This window comes from Pogoniulus pusillus, chromosome 36 (genome assembly GCF_015220805.1).
Source record: "Pogoniulus pusillus isolate bPogPus1 chromosome 36, bPogPus1.pri, whole genome shotgun sequence".
Taxonomy (NCBI): Eukaryota; Metazoa; Chordata; class Aves; order Piciformes; family Lybiidae; genus Pogoniulus; species Pogoniulus pusillus.
The window spans coordinates 6,270,167-6,289,080 of NC_087299.1; the positions used below are offsets into that span (position 1 = coordinate 6,270,167).

General features: G+C 48.4%; 1 protein-coding gene across 4 annotated transcripts in view; it reads right to left on the reverse strand.

Moving 5' to 3' along the window:
• SKI (SKI proto-oncogene) overlaps positions 1-18,914 on the reverse strand; it is a 133,710-nt gene that overhangs the window by 91,183 nt on the left and 23,613 nt on the right. For 2 of the 4 annotated variants that reach the window (XM_064171926.1, XM_064171922.1), the window contains exon 5: positions 10,869-11,790. In XM_064171926.1, coding sequence (XP_064027996.1) covers positions 10,869-11,780 — 912 coding nt within the window. In that variant the 5' untranslated portion in view covers positions 11,781-11,790. Of the gene's footprint in view, positions 1-10,868; positions 13,135-18,914 lie in introns of those variants that run through there. The other 2 variants (XM_064171924.1, XM_064171923.1) reach the window with 2 other exon arrangements.

Here is an 18,914-nt window from a genome sequence, read left to right on the forward strand (position 1 = left end):
CTAATCTGGTCGAAACGTGGAGCCATAGCTCATCCTCCAGCTCCCTCCCACTCCCCAGCTCACTGTGCCTGTGTTGCCTAACTGGGAAGAAGATATGTAACATTTTTCATCCTGAGCCCTGAACTGCTAAAGTCAGGATAAAGGGAAGCGTGACGGGCTGTACAGATGCAAATGTCCTAAATGCCAAGACTAACATTTCTAAAACCTAATTCAACTCTTTCATTTCTTAGCTGCAGGCCGTTTACTGCCACTCCTTTTTTCACCCAAACAAAAGACGAAAGGGATGACTCAAAGCAACTTGAATTTCAAGCTAAAGCCACAAAGCGCTGAATGCCTCATCTTTAATACTAAACAGGTCTGCAGATGAGAGTCATTCCAGCCTCAGCACGGCTGTGCTCTTAGGAAAACGGCAAAAAAAAAGAAGACCGAAATTTGCTTAAGAGACATGGGTAAGTTAAACAGCGTTGTGAAGGATGATGCAAGTCATACGGTAGAGACAAGCCAATTGTAGCTACAACAGCATTGCAAACTCCCTCTACGCATTTGTTCCTCCAAACCATTAGTTCATATTTATTTTTAATTCTTTTTATTCACACAGTTTTGTGTAATGAACCCATGAAAATCTAAAATAATTCATTTTTTATAACTATAAAATTACATCATCATCATCACCACGTTGTAGGGTTTTTTTCTTTGCAGTTTAGTAGTATTACACACACAGAGTCCTTGCTCTGGAATCGACAGGGCTAAAGAAGGATCAGTGAATCTCTTATGATAAAAAAAGTAATTTCACACCAATGCAATTCTAAAAATGAAGTTTTGAGGAAAGAAACTCCTCATTTGCTATGCTCTGAGGCCAAGGCATGAGAGCAGCAGTTCTGCCCGTGCACTGCCTAGGGCAACACAGCACTTCACACCACTTCTACCACTCTTTGCTGCTGAATGTGGTCCATAATTTATTTGGCTTCACCTGTTTCGCAAAAAAACAACACTGATGTAGCAAAATAAACGCAAAAAGCCCCAAACTCTTGAAATTTGTCCATATCTTAGTGCTAGGACTCATCTTATGCCACATTTCTTCTTAGTAAATGAAAGGAAACAAGGAATTATCGATAATGGAGCTAATGGTGTAGTCTGCATCCTTCAGCATCCCATTTACTTGTCCCAGCAGCTCGGCACCACTCCAAATCCACTGATTTCAAAGGACTATTTCTAAATCATACCAGCATGGGCAAGATAATTCACACCCACTGAATAAACTTAATCTGCTGGTGGGGAGTTAAGAGTGGCAAAGGCTTCCCCCCCCACCCTTCCTCTTGAATGACACTCCATTATCTTTCATCTCAGCTCTCAGTTTCTCAGCTGTGCAAGGATGGTACTTTCAAGCATACTTAACATAAGTTAATGAGAAATTCTTAATAACGGAAGTGTAAATCTGAAATTCATTACATCAGCAAAGGTTACTGAAATCAGAACACACTGTAGCCTTCATGTTGTCTACTTTCTGCCTTTCTAGCTCATTACTCTCTATCAAAACAATAACATTTCTTTTACTGCTATAAATACATCCACCTGAGCAATCTTGAGGACTTTGGGCTTGGTTTTGTTTGTGCCAAAAAATACAGGACCTGGATAGATTTCATATTTACAGAGGGATTTTTAAATTATTTGAAGTAACTTACTGCTTCTAATTGGTATTACTACAATCTCTGCCTTGGTAAGCAGCAGGATCCCCACGCAACCTGTATTTTTTAGTAGTCAGCAGAATTAATTTTGTTAGCTAGATCCTGACAACAGCCCCTGCGAGCGTTATGTATGCAGTCCAAGATAGGCTGCACTCCAGTGGTACATAAAAATAGAAAGAAAATTACTATCATGATCCCATTTCTGCTCTCTGAAGTGCATGGACAGCTCTGCAGTTCTGTGCCGCTTCCCCACTGACATTGAGAAGGATTGTGTGTACACCCAGGGCAGCTGCCACATTTGGGACTGCAGGGTATAGCCAAAGAGCCTCCTCGTGAAGAAGTTCACATCTAATCAAGGAGTTACTTCGGCCTCCTGAAGTTCAATAAACGCACTTGATTGCAGTAGCTTTCTTGCCCTGTGTAAATGACACAAAACAGACTAATTTTGCTGAAAAGGGGCAGGGAAGTCAAAGATTGGTCAAAGACTTGGTGCGAGATGACTAAGCAGCATTACAGGGAACTTCCTCACCATCATTATGTTCTGTTTAATGGTCATAAAGCAACAACTTCTTACAGAAGGAGAAAATCTCAAGTCTGAAAGGAAGAAAACAGGTGGCACCATTGCTGATTGCAACAGCACCACTGGCACACGGCACTAACACACACACACCCCCACCAAGCATCCTGTAGCCCCCGGGTGCCTGGCTGGTTCTGCTTCAGCATGACCATTTACATCTCCTAACACAGGTAAAGTAGGAAGGGGAGAGGGCAGGGGGCTTCATCAAAATGCAGGATATGACAGTGAAAGGAGACAAAACGGTTTTTCTTCCAACCCTAACAGATGTTGTCCAATTAAGGATGCAAATAAATCACCCTCTGCATTGCGAGTCAGAAAACAGAGACATAAAAGCTTTCTAAATACATTTCAGTTTAAACTTGCATAATTTTCCCAGTGGAGAAATCATCTTCAACTTATGTAATCCTTAGAAAGAGACATTATTACATACAATTCTGTGGCCACTAAGAAGGAAGACACATCTCTAGAAAAGAGGTGCACCCACACACAATTAATTATATGGGTGTGGAGGGAACAGAGGGGAAAAGCCGTAGCAGGGATGCAGAGACCAGAGGCTGCTGTTTCCACAGAGACTGAGCTGTAAGCAAGCTCAAGGGGCTGCTCCCCTTTCACCAGCCAGAACTGTCTGTTATACTTAACCCAGACTTCCGAACACTTGATATCCTGTCTGCTATTTCAATGCCCTTACTCAATGTTTCAGACAGACATTACACAAACCGGCTGGTGAAAAGGGTTGAGAAACCAAGAAGCAATCCAAGTCAATGACCTTATTCTACAAAGCGATACCAGTGCCTGAGCAGACCATGAAGGACAAAGCATAGGGGTACATCTCTTCTAAATGTATCACTGGGAAGGACAAGCGCTGGGCTCTGTCTTACTTTGTTAATGTTGCTGCTGGCTTTCCATCCTTAAAGCCTAAGCAGTTCCCCTGCTTCCAGTGCAACCCCATTCTCATACCAAAACACAAACAGCTTCCGTTTAAAAAGAAACAAACAGCAAAAAAACAAACGCAGAAGTCACATTTTCTATAAAGCATGTGCAAAGGTACATAAATCAATAGACAACAAAGCCAGAAACCAAGTTATTGATTAGCTCCTCTGCTGTTTATCTCCAGCACACAGAGTGATGCTGCAGTTTTTACATATAGACATCCTCACTTCTGTTTTCCCTGGCTTTTGAAATCAGACTGTTAAGCAAAGACTACTTAACATCAGCACGGGTGGCAGGACTGTCTCACTGAACAGAACATGTGACTATGCAGCTTATCAGGTTGCTTTAATATGCATCCACTGCTTGGAGAATTTTATGTGATAGCAACCAAACAGGAGATGGAGGCAATGATAAGAGCTCCACACATGGGAATTCCCACCGGCTTCTAGAGGAGCTCCATCCAAAAATACTGACATGATCAGAGCTTGAAGCTCTATCAGTGTTTTTGTTATCTCATCCAAAAGTCAGAGCAAGAGAAGTAACTGAGTGCAGAGGGGCCAAGCTCTATCAGCCAGCAGGCTTGCCCAACACTGACAAAACAAGCACACTCAAACAATTGCACCTGCACCCAATACACTTCTCAGGCCAAGTTTATGGTCCTTGAATTTGCATTAGAGGGAAAGGCTGGCCCTTATCCAACATCAGATGTATTTCCTCATCAGAAAATAAATAAATAAATCACAACCTCATTGACAAATCTTAAATACAAGGGAAAACAAAATCTTGTTAGATATCTACCACAACCTTAAAACTCAGCCCTGCATGCAGTGACTCCAGACAAAATCCTTTTAGTCTGAAGGCAACTCCCAGCTGCATAAACTCATCAAGATCCATCAGGATGGAAGCACCACCAAATGCCTATGAAACCAGAGCCTATGAGGCCAGAACCTTGTTGAGAAGCAAAATGGAAACACTGCAGAACTGCAGGCTCTGCTCTCAGCCTCAGCACAACCCTCAAAGTGCCCCATAAGGCCACCAAGCTCAGTGAAGCTGCTTTGTCTCAACACGGGCATTTTCTGGCTCAGAATCTATCCCTCTGTTCCATGCCTGCGAGCCCTGCCAGTCAACACACAGGAAGAAGTCTGATACATATACAAGTCTTCTGTGGTTTGTGGGTGAACTGGTTCCAATTACCACGCCGGCTGATTGCTTGAGTGAGAACTGCAGAACTAGCCCCAAAGCCCCAAACCTTCAAATTAACCTTGTATGTTCCAGGAGACAGGAGGCAATTTTAGTAGGACTCAGTGACAATGAAATGTCAGAGACACATAAGGTGTAGGCAAGGAAAGGAAGGGACCAGAGCACATCATCTCAGGGCAAACTTGCTTCTCTCTTTTCCAAGAACACACACTGACTGTATTGGAGACAGAGGGGAACAGCATTAAAGTGGTGCAGATTTATGAATGTGTATTACCCAGCCTCAGAAAACAAATGCAAACAAATTAGATATTATCTATTAAAATGTATCAATAAGAGACAGGCTGTAATTGACAAATTTAAAACAAAACCACACTGTATTACTACATATTAAAGTAATGCTTCCTGTACATGAAGATCAATTTGAATTAAGTGCTCTATGGCCACTCAGCTAAAATAGATTAGCCCAGTAATTGACAGGATTCTATTGATAATCTACAAGTCAAAGTTACTTTTGTCTACGCTCTATTTTCTTCCCAAGAACCTCCAGCAGTGTCACTGCTCCAGGACAGTCCCCTCTAAGTAACAGCTGCAGTATCAAGGTCAAAGTTTGGGCTTTTTTGGAAGGGAAAAAAGCCAACATGAGAATAAAGCATTTTCTGGGTCCAAGTACCACACATATTGAGACACCATTTCTTGTGCCATGGCGAAGCAGTCTGGCCAGCTGAGCCAGCAATCACTTATCAGCAGTAACAGCCAGCCCACTCCTTACCCTAGTCAGTGCCATTCAAATCGGTAAGGACCTGTGGCAAAGTAGCTTTGACATTACACCAAAGCACCACCAGCTTTCAATACAAACGGACAGCGCATCTCCTGAGACACCCACATCTCGCTTGGGCTCAACCACCTGGATGTAGCCCCGAAGCTCCCCCTGCTCTAGCAGTACTGAGAATCACAGAAGGTGTAGATAAGGTACCAGTGGCTGCCAGTATTTTCACCACCGCGCTGTCTAGACATGCTCCGAGCAGCCTCGTACAGACGCCTCCAGATGCTTTTACAACACGATCCAAACACGCCTCTCAGCAAGTGAAAACACCTCCTCCTTGGTCAGTGCACCCAGCCAGAGATAACCATGGCCAGGTCCTGGCAGGGAGACCAGGTGTAAGCTCCTCACACATCCCAAAACTAAAGGCTGTTTACAAGCACCTTCAAAGCCTGCTACTGTTGGGGCAGAACAGACACCCAAGCCCAAAACCACAGTGATGGAGAGGGAGGCAGCCCAGACAGTGAAGGGAGAGGCAAATGTTTCACTATTTTAGGCAGTGATTTTCCAAACAAGAGATTGCATACAATTCCCTCCCTAATTCACAAGGCCTGAATTCAGGAACTCAGGAACTATTCTGGGGCAACAGAGAGCCACAGTTGACTCAACATCATTAGATCATTCTTTGCAGCATAGTCTTTGTCTAGCACACATGCACGTACCTGCTCCTTTGTTCTCGACCTACAACATCTATAAAACTGTTTGCACGCTTGGGAAGAAAACGCTGATGTCTGCTTAAACACTGACACCTCCTCAGGTGCACAGGGTTTTCTTTAAGTGTGGTATCAGGTTTGAAGTTCAACTGCTAAGCTGTAAAAAGATTCTGAACTGAAGTACTGCTTCAAGACTCCCAACAACTTTGGTTTAGGGACTTCAGAATTCTTAGTGGAGAATATCTAAAACTTGGACCATCAGGTAAGAGCACAGTTGACTTCATGGCTCCATGGAAAAACAACTGGAGCCTCAGTGCTTATTTTTTTCCAAGAGTATCACTCAAACAGGTTTGTACCAGAAAGACTAAATCCACCCAGCAGTCTTGAACACTGCTGCCTGTGAGTGAAACCAGAATCTCCCTGCTAAGCCCACCACAAGACAGATACTGTTAACAAATGAAGGTTAGTGGACCCAGGAGGCAGGACTTGAGGATGTAGAAAGACACAGCACTGTAGCTCTACTTCTGCAGCCTTTCAGGTGGCCATTAAGTGGAGCACAGCACCTAGAAGCACACAGCTACTCCACAGCTCAGCCAGAACTGCGCTATTTCACCTTCAGCAATTTCTGTCCTTTGATTTGGCTGCACACTTGACCTGGCTAAACCTCGCTCCAGCTGAGAGCTCTGCGTGTTGTGGCAGCACTGGCTTGGTAGGCATTGTGAAATAAAGTGGGAGGCCTTACGTGCTCATTTGTGTGTCAGTACTCAGAATGCTGCTTCTAGCTTCCAGCTACTTCATAGAAGTGCTGCTGGGACTTGAACCGTGGGAACACTGCAGAGCTGGCGTGTGTGGGTGTGTTCACACGTGTGCAAGGAAGGCGCTCGCCTTCTCCCCGTGTCTGAGCACACAGCCCTGCTCGGAGCACAGATGTCTGGCACACAGGTAGGAAATGTGAATGCGCTGTCAAACCTTGCTGGGCTCCGTGTTTGGGGAAGAGAAAATGATTGGAAAGAGACAGAGTCAAACCCACCCTCCTTCCCTGGGAAGAGCAGCCAACAGAGCCCCAGGCCTGCCTTCTGAATTGGTGCAGTCCCAGTGGAGGCACACTGGTGTCAAGGAAGAGCTGTCTGTGACACAGGGGTGGAAAGAGAGAATGAGACATACACCAAGGCCATAGTTACATCAGCAAGTGAACACTTAACATGCACCTGCCACTGAGATCAAGAATAAGGCTTTGGCACTGACGATGGATTTCGAGGGCCCTGTTTTGCAACTCTCCTAGGTTATTCACGTCTTAAACCTCTAGAAATAGCCCAGAATGTAATGAGTGTGCTCCACACCAGTGATGGCACACCAAATGAGAGAGGCAGGCAGCAAAATGGGACACCCACTCAAAAGCCATGTTGGTGAATGGAGACTCTGACAGAACAGAGAAGAAAACTGCAGGAGAAAACCTGCATGAGGATGCAAGAGGCTGGAAAACCCAGTCAAGGATACAAAGGAAAATGGCAAAGCTGACATACGGCTCAAGAAAAGAAAAAGCCTCATGAAGTGGCAGGGAGGTGGAGGAGCTTATAGGAGATCAATCACATACCAAAGATAAATAGGGAGTTAAAATAAAATCAGAAACTGGTAAAGATGGATTGATTTAAGTGACAAATCAATACACTGATCTGAATATTAGTAGTGTATAAGGCAAGGGGCTGAGGCCTCTATGGTTCCTGCTCTGGTGGGGCTCCAGCTATCACAGCTCCCCCCAGATTTTGGTTAAGACTCTTTGTTGACTTCATACCGGTCTAGACAAAAGCTTCTTCTGAAGTGGCAAGACTAGGGAACACGCATCTTGTTCAACCCACCACACTGAGACAATATATCTGTATCTCTCCACATGGACAGACAGAAATTCACAATGGATACTCAAAGCATACGGATATCTACCTTGGGAATGAGGTATCTAGACGGTGCTATGCCTTGTAGCAATGCCTTAAATGTATACCAAGGTAAAAGGGAGGGAAGAAGAAAAAAAAAGGAGGGGAAAAAGAAGGCACTTTTGCCAGTACACTGAATCTGCAACAGGGGCTTGTGCCAACCCAGCTCCTCCATTTAAGTCAGATCCTTAAAAGGCAGAGCTGTGCTGGCAGAGATCTGCATACCTCATCACACAAACCTCACAAAGACACACCAAAAGGTCCAAAACCTCACTGCTTCTTTAACAGCCATAAAAATGGCCATATGCACCCCATGCTACTAACATACTACCAGAGCCCCAGGGAAATCAACACACAAAGCAACGTGTACAGACACTCACACACACGTACATAAATTGGGAAACTGATAAAAAGCCCACTCTTGAAAGTAGGAGACCAGATATCTGACACAGCAGATTATGGCACGCAACACACACAAGCACCCCTGTATGAAACAGAACAAAGCCACGCAGAGATCTACATCAAAAAGGAAGACCACCACAAAGACACATATGCTTCACCCTTTCATCCAGAGAGACAGACAGACACAGCCCAACGCACACAAAACCCACACAGCCTGTCAGTAATTAACACCAAGGCACACAGGCAGACATGGATAGGCCTTTCATTTCCTTACTAGGCAGCTAAACTTTACTCCAATATTACTTGCCCCTGGCCACAGTCTACCAATCTTGGAGCCTGATTAAATCTCTCCGTAATTATCTGCGCGCACTGCTACAGTACAAATGACCTTAGCAGATGATATCCGTTGGCTAAGCCCAATGGAAAAAGACCTCAGGAAAAGGAAGGATAAGCGTGCAGAACTCTGGCAGCACTGTCAGAGTCTCCTCAAGACTGTGCCCTATTAACAGGACAGCCACGGAGACAGCTCAAAAGCCTGCAAACTTAAGCCCAGTTCTGCATAGGCTGCATGACAAAGCATTCTTTTCCCCAAGCCCCATCCTCTGAGCACACACTTACCACCCTGTTCCTCCCCACCAAACTCCTTCTCACCTCCCAAATGAACCCATGCAGGAGATTTCACACTTTATGACGACGGATTTTTGGCAGAATTTTCTGAGATGAGCCTCGACTTCCTGACATCGTTCTTGGTGTCCATTATTACATATCTTGGATTCACCCAGCAGAAGTGCTGCATGCAGACACTGGAGGGGGAGGATAGTGCCTGCCAAGCTCCGAGCTAGGACCTATGAAAGGGTCCCCAAAACAGCCGGGCCGAGCCAAGATTTAGTCATCATTTCTCGTTTTCCACTTGCAGCCTCACCTAGGGTGTCAGATACAGTACATAACCGAAGAGAATGCCCCAGCAGCACGCTCCTTTTCATTCAACTCTGCAGGTACCCAGACCAGGGACACAGCACCTCGCTGGAGCCAAAATGGGCAGATTTCTTCGTTTTGCTTCCCAAATGAAGCATGCCCCAGAAAATTCATTTCCCAAGATGACAAATGCCTCCACTTTCGGAGGCGTATTCTCCCCTCACAGACATTCATCTCCATCTATCCCACCATTCCATCTTAGCACATGACTGACGGAGAATAGACAAGCCATTAAAAACACATCCACCTCCAACCACGGAGATAATGTGGCTCATTACAGCCTAGCTTTGTCACAGCGGCTCTGACACTCGGGCGGGAGGAAAAGGAGGGGTGAGGACAAGGACTGAAACAGAAGACCAGGAGAGAAACTGGAACTTGAACGAGCGAGACGCTGCTGCTTAACCAAAAAACAGAGGCCAGTCAAGTGGGTTAACCAGGCCTCCTGGCCAAGCCGTAGGGATGTCTGCGTTGCCTGCGCTGGCTACTTTAAATCCCCTGGGGTTTGCTTGGGTATTTGTGTTGTGGGTCTTTTATAAATAAACGCTCCAGGGGTACACCTGCGCCCCAGATTTGTAAGTTACTTAAGAACTGTACTGAACATTCGCAGTGGTGGAGGAGGTTTGTCGTTGCCCTGCCACTCCAGACACACAAACCCCAAGAAAAGCTGGGAAATCTCCAACAGAGCAGGCAGAAGCCAACCAACAAACCTGCAGCGTGAAACTCGGCAGGCAAGAGTTTGCTTTAACATTATGCTTGCGGTGGGGAGGAGAAGCAGGAAAAGGAATTGCTCATGCCACAGCCCATCACTCCACGGCCTTAGAGCTAAGCCAGACACCCTGGTGTCTGCAAGGAGTCCTCCAGGGCCTTGTGGCACTGCTGCCCATTGATCAGGACTGGTGCCAGATGCCAAGGCAGCTTCCCACCCACACACCAGGGATTCTGGGATCTAAAGGCAGCTCAGACAGAAAGAAAAACAAAAGGCACCTAAAAAATGTGCCTGAGCTGTCTGGCTGGGCACGGCGTGGCATACCTTAAGAACTGCTGCAGCTGACCCTAGACAGATTCATTTACTGAACATATACATAACCCAATACACAAAAGCCTGTCTGGGGGGGAAGATTCAGACTCCACAGGGATACTCCACAAGCAGGGACTCCTCCATTCACGCTCCGCACACTTGATCTGAACACCAGTAACCTGCATTAGTGCCAGGACCTTTTCCTAGCAGCCACATTTTATTTCAGTAGAAGCTTTCAGACTATTTACCCCACCCCAGTTTCATCTGCAGCTGATCAGAAGCATGCATATATTTGAGCCTAGAGCCTTCACTTCACTGCTGGGAGTTTTTTTTTCTGGCTTCTTGTCCTGACTCCCTAAGCGAAGCTCTAAAGACCCGAAACCACGTACCTCCCGCTGGAGTCTGGGGTAGTCTGATGGGTTTCAAAGCTCAGACACGCAAACACAGGCAGGTAAATTAAACAAACACCAAGCACCGCGTTCGAAACACAAGCAGAGGAAAATAAAAGGCTGCATTAACACACACGTGGTGAGAATTAAGACCACGATTAGACTGCTAAATGACTCAAAGGAGAAACAGCTGCTAACAAATTCGGTCTCAATAGATGGCACCGAAATTAGAGAACGTTCCTTTTCTCTACTTCCCCCCCACCCTCTTTAAAATTAAAAGGCACCACTTACCCTGGGGGCTTTCCTCTTGTATTTGTTGTTATAGTCAAATTTTTCTTTCATTTCATCTAAGAGCTGGCCCAGTCTAGCTTTCTCCTCTTTCCCAGTGTAATCCTGGCTGAGGAGGATATAGGATCTCCAGTTTGCAGAGTCAAAGCCCCAGTGGCAAGTCCTGTTTTCCAGCGATTTGTGAGAGTGGACCACGAATTTGTGAGGTGGGTACATAAGCCTGCAGTCCAAGCACTGGATGCAGGCTGCGCTGGGGTTACTGTAAAGCTCTGGCACCAAGAGTCCCTTACACTTCCCAAAGCACTCATGATACACTTTGAAGCTCTTCTCTGTGAGCTCCAGCTCAATCGTGCTAGAGAATTCCTTCTTGCAGTGGGGAGGATAGGTGCCACCATAAAGCAAGGCGTTACAAAGCCTCTCTGCATCAGTTTTAGTGATGAGCCCGCAGGAAGGAGCGGAGAAGGGCAGGATGCCCATGACTTTGAGGATTTCCAGCTGGTCAGCAGTGCATCTGGAGCAGTAAATATGTAGCTCATCACACACCGAATTAATCTGCTGCAGGGAGAAGTCCCTGAGCACCGAGTTCAGGATCTGGGGCAAGCAAAGCCGCTTTTCTCCACCCACCACGAAGCAGGAGATGGTTTCTCCTTCCAGGATGGTCTCGCACCTCTCAGTGGATCTGTCCGAGGGCATGAAGAAGGGACCAGGCATCACCGGAGGAGGCTGGATAGGGGGCAGATGCAGTACAGGTTCTGCTGGGTCTTTGCCATTGTCTTTCTTGTACATCTCCTGTGCCCATCGTGCTGAGAAAGCAGCGGGGCCACCCAGGGAGCTCATAGAGCTCAGATGAAACTGTTCCAAGGTCTTCTGCAGTCCTGGATGAGGCTGGAAGCTGCTTCTACTTACAGTCTCCATTTTTTAGTTTCTATTCCCAAAACAAACAACAAAAATCCCCAGTTATCTTCCACCCTGGTACAAATCCACTTAAGGGATTTTTTTTTTTCTTTTAAGAAAAAAAATACCAACAAAATAAAACAACCCACCCTTGGTCGTTGGTTTGTTTTTTTTCCTCCTTCCCACTCAGGTTTAACAATCCACTAGCGAATAGGAAATAAATCCTTTTGTATGCGTGTCTCTCTCTTCTTCCTTTTCGTTCCTTACAATCTCACACCCTCCAAGTCTCCAAGCTGCCCCGATGGAGCAGAGAGTCACGGCAAAAAGAGGTCTTCATCCGAGCACTCACCCCCTCAGCCAACCCCCCAGGCAAACCAATCCCGCCTCCCACACCTCCACCACACTCACTCCCCGCACTCACACTCACACACACGCCACCCACGGAAACACACAAAGTCTGTGCCACGCTCCGAGCACCCGCGGCTCAAATATGTTCTGGCGGCTGCTGCTTCTCTGCAGTAATCACCCTGCTGTCCATATCCAACGAAAGGAAGGCGCGGGGGAGGAAAGTAAAAAAGCAGGAGGAGGAGGAAGAAAGCTTGGTCTGTGGAAGGGAACAACGCAGAAGAAAAGGCCCAAATCTCTGGCACTTCCAAAACGGCGCGGGGGGCTTCGGCCGGGCGATAAGCAGGCTCCCTTCCCCCTCGTGGTCCCTCAGCTTGATCTGGGAGGTCGCTCGGTTCGCTTTTCTTTCCTTATTCCTCTTGGTCTTCTCGGCGTGCCGTGGGGAGCCGCGGTAACAGAGCGCACATCCTCCCAGCTCCTCTTTCCAGCAGAGACTGAGAGTGCCTGAGAGCTGAGCTAATGCAGGCTGGCTCAGCCTCCCTCACTCCTCCTCCTCCTCCCCCCCTCTGTTTGTTGGTGTCTGCCTCAGTCATTGAATCCCAGCCAAGAATGTGACCAACTCCCCAGGCCGGGCTCTTCCAGGAACAGCGGCCGCCTCCCCCCTCGGCTCTGCGCGGAGGCTCTGCACAGGCCGGCGGCGCCGGGGAGGGAGGAGGGAGGGAGCGAAAACTGCTGGGTTCACGGACCGCCGCGCCGCCGCGGAGGAGCGGTAGGGCGAGGGCTTTCTCCTCTAGCCGCTTTCTTTTTGGACAGCGGGAAAAGGGAGCGGGCGGAACGACTCTGCCTCGCACCCGCACACCCGCAAAGTGCACCGCGAAAAACCTGCGCGCCGCAAAACCTGCCTCGGTTCAACTTTGCGCACACGCCCCTCTCCGAGCAGCGATCGCAGGCGTGCAAACACGAGTTACGGCCCGAAACTGCACATCCTCGGACGGGCAACGTGGCGATCGGCGCAGCGAGCTCGCCCGGCGCTCCGTGCTGCCTGCTCTGCCTCGGCACACGTCACACGCCCAGCTCACAGGCGACGCCTGTGCGCGCTTCACACGTGGAAGGTGCACAGCAGACAGACGTGCGGGAGGCTGGAGAGACACCCAGGGAGCCGCTGAGGCAGTGACGCAGCCGGGCAAGAACACGAGTCTGCCGCCAGCGCCGGCGCGCCGATGGCTCCGCTGCGACCATAGAGTCATAGAGTCAGTCAGGGTTGGAAGGCACCACAAGGAGCAGCCAGTTCCAACCTCCCTGCCATGCTCAGAGACACTCTACCCTAGAGCAGGCTGCCCACAGCCCCATCCAGCCTGGCCTTAAACACCTCCAGGGATGGGGCTTCAACCTCCCTGGGCAACCCATTCCAGCCTCTCACGACTCTCATGATGAACAATTTCCTCCTCACGTCCAGTCTGAACCTACCCATCTCCAGCTTTGCTCCATTCCCCCTAGTTCTGTCACTCCCTGATACCCTGAAAAGTCTCTCTCCAGCTTTATTGTAGCCCCCTTCAGATCCTGGCAGGCCACAAGAAGGTCACCTGGAAGCCTCCTCTGCTACAGCCTGCACAGTCCCAACTGCCTCAGTCTGTGGTCACAGCATAGCTGCTGCAGCCCTCTGAGCACCCCAGTGGCCCTTCCCTGGACATGCTCCAGCATCTCCACATCCTTTTTGTAATGGGGGGCTCCAGAACTGGATGCAGTACTTCAGGTGGGGTCTCAGCAGAGCGGAGCAGAGGGGGCGAATCGCCCTGCTGGCCACACTTCTGCTGCTGCAGCCCAGGCTCTGCTTGGCTTTCTGGGCTGCAAGTGCACACTGATGGCTCCTGTTGAGCTTCTCCTCCACCTGCACCCCCAAGTCCCTCTCCTCAGGGCTGCTCTCCATCCACTCACTGCCCAGCCTGGATTTGTGCTTGGCATTGCCCTGACTCAGATACAGGACCCTGAACTTGATCTTGTTGAACCTCATGAGGTTGGCTTGTGCCCACCTCTCTAGACCATCCTCTGGATGGATCCCTGCTCTCCAGCCTGTCTGCTGCACCACACAGCTTGGTGTCATCAGCAAACTTGCTGAGGCTGCACTCAGTGCCACTGTCCATGGCACCCACAAAGACATTGAACAAGACTGATCCCAGGACCGATCCCTGAGTGACTCCACTTGTCACTGGTCTCCACCTGGACACGGACCCGTGGACAGCCATTCTTTGGGTGTGGCCATCAAGCCAGTTCTTTATGTATTTAGTGGTCCTCCTATCAAACCCATGTGTCACCAGCCTGGAGACTAGGATGTGGGCTGGGACAGTGTCAAAGGCCTTGCTCAGGTCCAGGTAAATGACATCAGTTGCTCACCCTTCATCTATTAATGTTGTGACCTGTTCCTAGAAGGCCACCAGGTTTGTCAGGCAGGATTTGCCCTTGGTGAAGCCATGCTGATCGTAGCAAATCACCTCTTCACTATTCCGTCTCAGCAGTGCCTCCAGGAGGATCTGCTCCATGATCTTACTGGGCACAGAGGTGAGCCTGCCTGCCCTGGAGTTCCCTGGCTCTTCCTTCCGGCTCTTTTTGCAAACGGCTGTTCTGTTCCCCTTTTTGCAGTCAGTGGGGACTGCACCAGACTGCCATGACCCAGGGCGACGGCGAGTGCCGGGCGGGCGGGCACACGGACCGCGCGGCGCCGCACAGCCGGCGGCGAGCGCCCTCTGCCGAGCGAGCGCGTCCCGGCGGGTCGGAGCCGAGGAGTCGCCGGTACGAGCCCGATTGCAGCCCCGAGGAGTCGCCGGTACCGGCCCAGCCCCGAGCGGCCGGGCAGAGCGGCAGGCGCTCCGCTGGCACCCGTTGCACACCGACGCGGCTTGCTCTCATTTTTCGTTCAGGTAGGGAGCCGGTTCTCTCCAAGGATCGTGTCCCAAGAACGCAACAAGGTCTGGGGCGATTCATGCTGGTTCTGCATGCCCTCTCACAGTATCACAGTATCACAGTATCATCAGGGTTGGAAGAGACCTCACAGATCATCAAGTCCAATTCTTTACCACAGAGCTTAAGGCTAGACCATGGCACCAAGTGCCACGTCCAACCTTGCCTTGAAGTGCCCTAGGGATGGCGACTCCACCACCTCCCCGGGCAGCCCATTCCAGTGTCCAATGACCCTCTCAGTGAAGAACTTTCTCCTCACCTCAAGCCTAAAGCCCTCTCAGAGCAAGGCAAGGAGGTGTCAGAGCTGCAGAAGAGCACTAATCTTGCACTAACACAGTGTTTCTCCAGAGAGAAACAGAGAGGAACCTGCTCTCACATACCCAACTTGGACCAAAGGGGCGCCCAAAGCAGGCAGGAACCAGACAGGTTGGTCCAAGTCATTGGTTGTGCTTCACATGCTGAGAGCAGACACTTGGAGAACCTTTACTAAACTGCTTTGGTCTAGAAAACCAGTGGTGGGGTGAAGTACCCTTCAAGTTTCTGTTTACAGAACATTTTGGACATAGAGCTACTGATCCATGAGTGGAATTTTTAGATATTGCCCCAATACCAAGGTCTAAAGATGTGATCTAACAATCCAGAACAGACAGTCCTTGCTGATTCCTGGTGCTAAAGAGGTTACTGCATCCAGAGAACATAGGGCAGGCCTGCTCTTCACTGGGTAACAGGGGTATCAGAAAGGCTTCAGTTAAGAATTATTTTCAATAACATTCTTAAGGAACTGCGTATGGCACTGGGTGATAGCACGAAGGACATCTGTGACGTTCCATCCATTCCATCACTAGCCCGTGGAAAAGCTCCTTAGTGCTGGAAGCTGGGTATTTTTGCACTCCCTCTCCTTCACCCCTTAGAGAGGATGGACAATAAGTGCAGTTTAAGAGAGGTGCCACTTTCCCTCTTCCATACAAGCAAATCACAGGGTTGTGCAACACATGGTTTATGGGTGCGATTCATAAATGGAATTCCTGAAGCTGAGGGGACTACCAAGAAGACAGGAAGGATGGTCTTGTGGTTAAGACAGAAAACTCAGGACATCTGGGGTCTATTCCCAGATCTCCCACAGACTTCCTGTTGCCTTGGGCATATTGTTTAGTCTCCCTGTGCCTCAGTTTCTATACCTGCGGTATACAGATGGTGACCAACTCAAGTGGCAGCTTCTGAAACAAAATTCATGGCGGGACAGAAACCAATTTCCAACTCCTGCAGTAACAATACAGTAAAACTTCCATTTCTTTATATCCCACAGGCTCTGCAGAACTAAACAGCAGCAGGGCAGGAGAAAGGGAAGCAACAAGAGCTGTCATCTGGGATTAAGGTGGCAGTGGCTTCTGAAGCCTCTGCCTCCTCTGATGAGGGACTGTGAGTGCTGTGTGTCTTAAAATCATATTAATCTTTCCCCCAGTAACTGTTTGTGTTGCTCCAGTTCCAAAGCCCTCTGGCTGGAGAAGGGAGGGGGGAAAAATATGTCGGAGGAAGGGCCCTAACACCAGAGTGTTTTTCTCACTCTCTCCCTCTTCTCCTCCCCCTCTCCATTGGTTTCAAGGCCAACAGCTCCTGGAACACAAACACTCTTGTAAACTTCTGAACCACACAGCCCTATGGTGGGTGGGTGTTTGCTCCCTGCCTGCCAGTTCCAGTCCACCCACAGATTCCAAAGGCCCAGAACAAAAAGCAGACTCCATTTTCCATATTTAACAGGCAATGCATTTCCCTCCCCATCGCCTTCATGTGCAGAACTCGGTGCCTCTCGCAAGTATTGTGTCCTACCTTCCACACCTTCCCCAAGCAGGGGGTGTCATGTTTGTGCCTACAGCGTGAAAAGCATGATCTGAACAGATTCACCCCAGTCCCACTCTGGTTTGAGATGCCTGCTTAGTCAGGAGGAACTGGGGATTATCAAGGACTGTGCTGCATATTGCAGCTATTTGACACAACGTTTGGGAAGAGCCTGTTGTGAAGTAGGAAAGTGAAATTCAAAAGCTAGGGTGCAAATCTGACAGACCAAAATTCCTGCTGTAGCTCATATCAGACATGAAGTTCTTTACAGCAGCAAACATCTAATTTCTCTCTCTTTATACCATACATAGTTATTTCAAATTGCCACATTCCTGCACTGCAGTAACAATTTCCACTTGTCCACTTCCCTCTTTTCAAGTCTTGTCTGTAAAGGTCATTGCTTGCATTGATCATTTCCCTTACAGTGGAACTAGGGAATGCTGAACTACCCAGAACCTGCAGGAGTCTCTGGGCTGGGATTCCTATGGTATTTGCCACCCTACCATTTTCTGGGTGAGCTTTGGGATGCTGCAGTCTTGAACATTTGCCCCTATACTACACTTGCTCGACTCTGCACACCATCTTCTAGGGTCTGAGAGGAAGTCAAGAACAAGGAATAAAATGGGGGAATAAAAACTCTCAGTGACAGAATTTGGGAATGCTGGAAACATAGTCTGAGATACATGCACCAGGCAGGCACAGGTAAACCAGAAGAATCCCAGAATCATAGAATCAACCAGGTTGGAAGAGACCTCCAAGATCATCCAGTCCAACCTAGCACCCAGCACTATCCAGTCAACTAGACCATGGCACTAAGTGCCTCATCAAGGATTTTCTTGAACACCTCCAGGGACAGTGACTCCACCACCTCTCTGGGCAGCCCATTCCAATGCCAATCACTCTCTCTGGGAAGAACTTCCTCCTAACATCCAGCCTACACTTCCCCTGGCACAAATTGAGACTGTGTCCCCTTGTTCTGTTGCTGGTTGTCTGGGAGAAGAGACCAACCCCCACCTGGCTACAACCTCCCTTCAGGTAGTTGTAGACAGCAATGAGATCACCCCTGAGCCTCCTCTTCTCCAGGCTAAACAACTCCAAGAGATCTTATCTTCCTTCTAGTGTCCATGGCCTGGGCACAGATGATAAAAGAACCTTTCTCTAGAATGCTGCTCCTCTGCAGGGTTTTGCCTCTCCTGCTAAACAGTCTGCTCTTTCCAGTGATGGCAGCCACCATTAAGAGGAGAATGCCATGAACTCAGAAATAATTGTTTCTTCCTACTCCATTTCAAACTCTGCACTCCCATCCAGCTCAGCTCCAGTGGCTATCTCCTTCTAGATCTTCTCCTTCTTTCCAAAGTACAGACCCTCTTGATCAACATACATCTCTTATTCCTTTCTATTCCCAATCCTCAGAGGATAATCTAGGACATGATGTGGCCTTTAAGCTCTAGGAGCTACTGTAGGAGGTGAGTGGCTGTTAAAAGCACATGAAAGATCTCTCCATCTCTCTGAATTTTTTCATCCCAGGTTGCCTGGTATGTTGCTCAGGGCTGCCCCTCCCACCCACACACTCTGTACCTACATGCCCCAGTGGACTCTGCCAAACAGCTCATTAAAAAAGACATGTTTTCTACTGCCAGTGAAAAAGCTAATTTACTGGAAAAAGAGTCAGAGAGAGCAATACAAGCCGCAACTCTTGGGATGCCCTACAGACTACTCCTGGTAGGTGACTCAGGGCTGCACAGACGTTTTGTCATTTATAATTAACACAAAGTCTTTCGTTTCTCAGCATGTCCAGCAATATGCAAATGAGGTACAGCATCCACCTCCAGCAGAAGAAGGGATAAGAAAACCAAGCCAAAGCCTTAGCCCTGTAAAAAGAGCAACCGGATTGTTGCTATCCGCCCTCGGCGTTCCCTCTTAACATGGTTCTTGTGCAGGCTATTACCAGATAGTCATTGTCACCACTCTAGGGAAGAAAAATCAACACATCTAAGACAAAGTTAAACCTAAGACTTA